This window comes from Orycteropus afer, unplaced genomic scaffold (assembly GCF_000298275.1).
Source record: "Orycteropus afer afer isolate SDZICR_OR568_19922 unplaced genomic scaffold, OryAfe1.0 scaffold00529, whole genome shotgun sequence".
Lineage (NCBI taxonomy): Eukaryota > Metazoa > Chordata > Mammalia > Tubulidentata > Orycteropodidae > Orycteropus > Orycteropus afer.
Genome location: NW_006922116.1, coordinates 1,362,585 through 1,369,339, shown reverse-complemented (window position 1 = coordinate 1,369,339; position 6,755 = coordinate 1,362,585). Strand labels below are relative to the sequence as shown.

General features: G+C 41.1%; 1 protein-coding gene across 1 annotated transcript in view; it reads left to right on the top strand.

Moving 5' to 3' along the window:
- The window catches only part of PAK5 (p21 (RAC1) activated kinase 5), a 180,620-nt gene that overhangs the window by 146,193 nt on the left and 27,672 nt on the right, over positions 1-6,755 (top strand). Inside the window, exon 5 of the mRNA XM_007955672.2 lies at positions 1,395-1,521. Within this exon, the coding sequence (XP_007953863.1) occupies positions 1,395-1,521 (127 nt within the window). The remainder of the gene's footprint in view (positions 1-1,394; positions 1,522-6,755) is intronic.

Genomic DNA, 6,755 nt, shown 5'->3' with positions numbered 1-6,755 from the left:
GAGGAGTGACTGGTGCGTTTGAACCACCAGCCTTCTGGTTAGCAGTCAGGTGCCTTAGAAAAATCCATTCTTTGAGCTCTGAGGCTGTGTGACACAGTGGGAAAAGTAGGTAGGCATAGGTTCCAATTCAAGAAGAGGTGAGGTTTGAATTGTGACTTGGCCATTTTCATCTATGTAATGTTAGACAAGTCACCTGGCCTCAATATTCTTCTGTGAATCATAAATGCCATCCTTACAGGGGTGCAGGCAGGAAATGTGGGCACATATATACAGCACTGTGCTTTGTCTTTCTCCTCCCTGTGGTTCACTGAATTGGTGTATGTTTTGCTGTGAATATTCTTAAGAAAATGCCATCCATTCACATGTGTTGCCAGCTGCCATCAAGCCAAACCCAATTCATGGTGACCCCATGTGTGTCAGAGTAGAACTGGGTTCCATGGAGTATTCAATGGCTGATTTTTTGGAAGTGGATTGCTAGGTCTTTCTTCCAAGGTGCTTCTGGGGGGACTCAAACCTCCAACCTTTCAGTTAGCAGCCAAGCACATTAACTGTACCGCCCTGGAGCTCCTTAGTTTCTAGTAACTCCAAAGTCCAGTTTCCTTCCAATAAGAAGGACCTGGAACAATAAAAACTTATATCTCCTGGAAAAGGGAAAGAGAGGACTAGTGAGAAAGAGTGAGAGGTCCCTGAAGGGGAAGTTAGATGTCCAAAGATCATTTGCCCCAGACTAGCCTTGAAGAGAACTACGATTGTCCCATTTCCAAGACAAGAAAACAAAAACCTAAGGAAATTAAAGACCTCACTCAGGGTCACCTGGCAGCCAGCAATACCTGGCACCTCAGACCACTTTTTCAGTGTGCTCTCTGATAGCATAGTGCCTAAGGCACTTGACTGCTAACCAGAAGGCTGGCGGTTCAAACCCACTAGCCACTCCTCGGAAGGAAGATGGGGCAATCTACTTCCGTAGCGATACTACCTCGGAAACCCAAGGAGGGGTCGCTATGAGTCAGATATGACTCAATGGCACATAACAACAACAACAACAACTCTCTCTGTAGGACCTCAGTTGTTTTCTGATGCCTAAGGTATTATCTGTAAAAGTCCATGGAAGTCATTGGTATTAATGATCCAATAACTGACTAATGGCAGTCTCTTTTCTTACATTTGGCCCCTGCCATCCTCAGTGCCAAAGATGACACTTGGTGGTGTTGTCATTGTGAATTGCATGTTCCAAGACTCAAATCCCAAAGGCTTCCTTTTCCCTGCCTACAGATTTTCCATTCGTGGGCTGGAGAGCATGGACTGGTTCACCAGAACTCAAGGACTCTGCCTCTCAATCATTTCAGAGATGTTGCTAAACTTATCTTGCTCCATAAATGTTATTTCCTTTCTAGAATGAATGAAGAACAGATAGCTACTGTCTGTCTGTCAGTTCTGAGAGCCCTCTCCTACCTTCACAACCAAGGAGTGATCCACAGAGACATCAAGAGTGACTCCATCCTCCTGACCAGTGATGGCCGGGTAAGATTGTTAGGTTTGGCCCCTCCGTGGTTTACCTTGTCACTTTGTTCATTGTGGGCATTATCCTCCTAATGACACTTTGTCATAATTCTAATTTTTCTTAGTCATGAATCAGTCACAGCCCTTCCCAGAAGACTTACTAAAAGGAAATAATCATTCTCTGTGTCATCCTGTTAGTCAGAATTGCCTGTGACCTGAATGTGATAGATAATTTTCCACCTTAACAATGAGTGTAGGAAGTAATGAAAACTTCTTTTCATTTCTGCCACATTCCAATTTCTGTTGGAGGAGAGGAACTGACTATTCTAGGACTATGTCCACCTTATTACTGTGAATATGCATGTCAACAGTATCTCTCAAAGTCTCTGCAGGAAACAGATGACAAATTCCACTTGGATAATTTGAGGAGAAATTGATAAATGCACAGTGTATAAAGGTGTGGGCAGATGTAGGAAAATTATAAAGAGTAATGCATAGGATTAATGTTGTGTTTCAGAATGGAGTACTACCATTATGACCCATGGCTGAAGAGGTGAGGTGAGGGACTGGTTACTGGAATCTGGAAATAAAGATGGTTGTGTGAAGAAAGCTGCTTGCCCAGTGCCTTGATCTTTAGCAAAATATAGAACATAGTGAACCTGCAAAATAAAATGGGAGATGAAGAAATAAATACCCCAATCTCATTTTGCTCCTTCCTTCTTACCTCCTACTGGTGCTCCAAATTGACTGAACCCAGCTGGAAGCCATTAATGCAGTCAACACAGGTTGGCACCCCAGGGATGAGAGAAGGGAAGAGAATGGAAAATATTTGGAATATATTCTGTATACTGCCGTATCTCTAAGCCCAGTGTTCTGGATTTCTCATTACTGCACCTGCTCAAAAGATTCTGCTGAAACGCATCACCCACACCAGGGTACAGAACATGTAGTATAAGAGCCAAAGAAATAATGATTTGATATTCTAAGGAAGGGTTAGTTAGATGGAGGAGCTTAGGGACATAGATTTTCACCACTGAGGACCTTTTAGTGCCCCAGAACCTCCCACTACAGGCAATGGCACTGGAATGAATGGACATCCCTTTGATATCCCCATCTTTTACAACCCAACAACCTCAGGTACACAAAAAATTTTCATGTTACATCAGAATTTGTTCAGGAATTATCAGAGTTCAGCCAGAAGAAACTGCCTGAGCACCTTGCTTGTCTTATTTGTTTTAAGAAGACTGTAAATTTTACTAAAATTTTATAAACTCCAAAAAAGGATAAAATCATGATTCTATTTCTCGTTTTTCCCATATGTCCACATACACATATACACACTTTGAAAATGTGGGATTATGTTTAACAAACAGATATAAATTCCTACTTTTTGCACTGTTCTCACTGATTTTTTTCAAAGCATACAGAGCTCTGGTGGTGTAGTGCCTAATGCATTTGACTGCTAACTGGAAGGAAGGTTGGCCAATATATTTCTGTAGTGATATCGCCTAGGAAACCCAAGGAGGGGTCGCTATGAGTTGGATCTGACTCGACGGCAGTGAGTTTGGTTTCTATTTTTAACAATCAACTTGTGTTACATAACAAATCACCCCAACACTTAATGGTTTAAAATGACAACTATGTATTGCTCACAATTCTGTGCATGTGGGCTGACCTCAGCTGGAATAGCTAATGTGGAATAGCTATATGTGGTATCAGCTGAGCTCACTCACGCATTTCTGGTCAGCCTATAGTTGATGGCCTCTTCAATCCTTTGCCTGATGATTCACTCATTCTCACCTAGGGCAATGAAAGGAAATAGGCCACTTATCATTCATCTCCCAGCTGCCTAATTAGTTGCCAACAAGTCAATTCCAATTCATGAAGACCCTGTACAAGTCAGAGTAGAACTGTCCTCCATAAGATTTTCAATCACAGATTTTCTGTAAGGTGCTCTCCAGGCCTTTCTTCTGAGGTGTCTCTGGGTGAACTCAAACTTCCAACTTTAGGTTAGCAGCTGAGCATGTTAACTGGCTGCCCCAGCATATTGTTGTTGTTGTTGTTGTTATGTGCCGTCGAGTCGGCCCCGACTCATAGCACAGGCTTATTCAGATGGTGGCTGTGACAAGGTTCCCAAGCACAGCAGAAGAAGCAAACATCATGATTGCTAATGTCTCATAAAGGAACTCTGGTGGCTTAGTGGATAATGCATTTGACTGCTAACCAGAAAGTTGGTGGTTCAAACCCACCAGCTACTCCATGGAAGGAAGATGGGGCAATCTACTTCTGTAAAAATTTACTGCGTTGGAAACCCAATGGGGGTCTTTATGAGTTGGAATCAACTTGATAGCAGTTAATTTTTTTTTTTTAATGTCCCATAGCTAAGTACAGATTTAGGGATTGGGAAATAGACTTTACCTCTTAATGGGAGAAGCTGCAAATTCATATTGAGAGAGCATGTAGAGACAGAGTAGGGAAGAATATGTGGCAATTTTTTCATGATCTACCATAGAACAGGGGAGCTATAAGAAAAGGGCAGGAACCCTCACCTGGCCTAAATCAGGAAGAACCTTGGCAAAGCCACCATCTTAGAACACAATTTGCAAAGCATTAAACCAGTCCATGAATTGGCTTTCAAAACTAGTACCTATAGAGAAAACAAAGAAAGGCAATCAACTTAGAGTCAGGCTTTCTTTCCTTGTTTCTAGAAATTGATTGTGCATACTTCTTTGCTGTAAGTACATGTCAGATGTCAAAATCGGACATAAAACTAAGATAATAATTCATTGCTTCATCAGCTGATTTTAAGAGCTTCCTCCCTACATTGTCCAAAAGATTATTCATCATTCAGTTGTCATCCTTGAGAGCAGAACATACATCTTAAACATCTCCTGCACCTCCACACACTAAGCAAAGAGCTCACAGGGACAGGCTCATTGCAAGTGCTTTCTAGTCTTATTGGTTTGTTCACTCATTCATTCATTCAATAAATATTTGCTGACTGCCTACTATGTGCCACAGACTGTTGTTCTAGTCCTAAGGACAAGCAATGCAAAATTGCTACTTTCATTTAGCTTACTTGAGGATTGGGGGTGAGAGAGTATGATAGTAAACAAATAGATAAGTGAAATCACCACCAGACATCACACAGACTGTGATAAGTGCTAATATTTCTTTAATTAAAGAAATATTAAGGATGGGAAGTGAGAGGAGGTGCTCTGTTATAAAGGCTGGACAGAGAAGGCCTTTCTCTTGTGGTGACATTACAGCAGAGACATGTGAAGAAGTGGACCACTTAGCTGTCTGGGGCAAGAGTGTTGCAGGTAGAGGGAAGAGCCTGTTGAGTGAATCCTGTGCCTCTTGACCATGTTGTCCAGAGTGTGTTTGTTCACATTGCAGATCAACATACTATATTGACTCCAATGGGCTTCTTCAGTTTCTACAAACCAAAGAGCCTTTTTTTCTTTTTTTCAATTGCATAAAGAGAATGAAGATGGAGTGTGGCTTCTCCAAGAAAAGGCTAGGAGTACAATTTTATGGAACCTATTAGAGTACAGTGTTAAATAGTGCAGATATTTTTTTTTAATCTATTACCATATAGCAAACTACCACAAAACTTAATGTCTTAAAACAACAATCATTTTATCATTATCTCACATGGTTCTGGCATGGTTGGACTCAGGTAGGCAGTTCTTCTCTAACTTGTAGTTAAATGATGGCTGGAGCTGGAGCCATCTTGAAGTCTTCTTCACATACCAGGAAGTTAGTACTGGCTGTTGGCTGGGAGATCAGCTGGAGCTGTCAAGTGGAAATCATTACACTGTGACCTCTCCATATGGCCTGGGCTTCCTTACAACATGGTGGCTAGGTTCCAAGTGTGAGTGTCTTGAAAAAAACAAGGTGTATGGTATTTTTGTGACCAAGTTTCAAAGGTGACATAGTGACACTCTGACTACAGTCACAAGTCCTTCCAGACTAAAGGAGGAGGGACTAGAGAATCTTTTCATTAGGAGAAGTAGGCATATTATAAGAAGAACACATAGAATGGGAAAGATTATTGTGGGCATGTGGGGAGAATACTATCCACAACACAGGTATGGTGACTTCTCTTCTTGTTAAGAGATGTTCAACCTCATTAGCCTTTAGAGAAATGCAAATTACAGCTACAATGAGATAGCATTGCCTGCCTACCAGAATGGTTAAAATGAAAAACAGTGATAAAGAAGACTTCCAGTAATATGGCAGAATAGGCAGACAAGCTACACAGACCCTCTTCAACAAAGAAAAGATAAACCAATTGACAGAGATACAGAAGATAATCCTGGAGCCCTGAGCTTTGAAAGGAACAATATAGAAGTGGATTAGGCACCAACTAGTGGAAAAACCTGAACAAAAACAGTGAGAATGGAGACAGTAGGAGCAGTGGACTGTCAGCTACTCTGATGGAACCAACAGCCTGAATATTTCCAAGTGATGTTGGGACCTAAGAATTGACCTAAAGATCAGCCTTGGTCACCAACAGCTGCAGGGACGACTGTGCTGGTGGCCTTTGACTGGGAAGGGAAACAGCAAAGAGGGAGACAACCTGAGCTGTGGACTTTCTGCTGTCTGGAGGGTGTAGCCATTTAGATTGTTTACAAGCAGCAGCCATTTTGGATTTTAAAGTGACATCATTCTCATTCAGGTTCCAGGGACCTAAGAATAAACTCCATTTGCCAAGGACAGCAGGGACACATGGGAGGCTGAAAACAGGAAAGGAGACAGGTGGTGAATGTATAAGTGCTGCCAACTACTGAACAGAGGAGCACATTACCCTGGTTACTTAGCTGAAATCCAAAGAAAACAAAAATTGTGGGCAAGTTGCTTCAACATAAAATCAACAATCATTATAATACTTATAGTAAATAGAAACACAAAAATGTGACAACAGAACATCACAGTGCACACAAAGGAACAAGATAAAGCAGAAGAAATAAGGGACCAGGATACAGACCAAAAATACATCCATGAGGAAGAAGCAGCATTAGAACTCCCTGATAATGAATTCAAAAGAATTATATTTAGCTATCTTCACTGAATTGAGAGACAGATCAAGGAAAACACTGACAAAATTGAGGAAAACACAGAGAAAACCCTAGAACAGTTTTGGAAGACAGTACAAGAACAAAATGACAAAATAAATGAAAAATTAGAAATGATACAAAATCTACAGATAGAAATCCAGAAGATTAATACTAAATTTTCAGAAATAGATA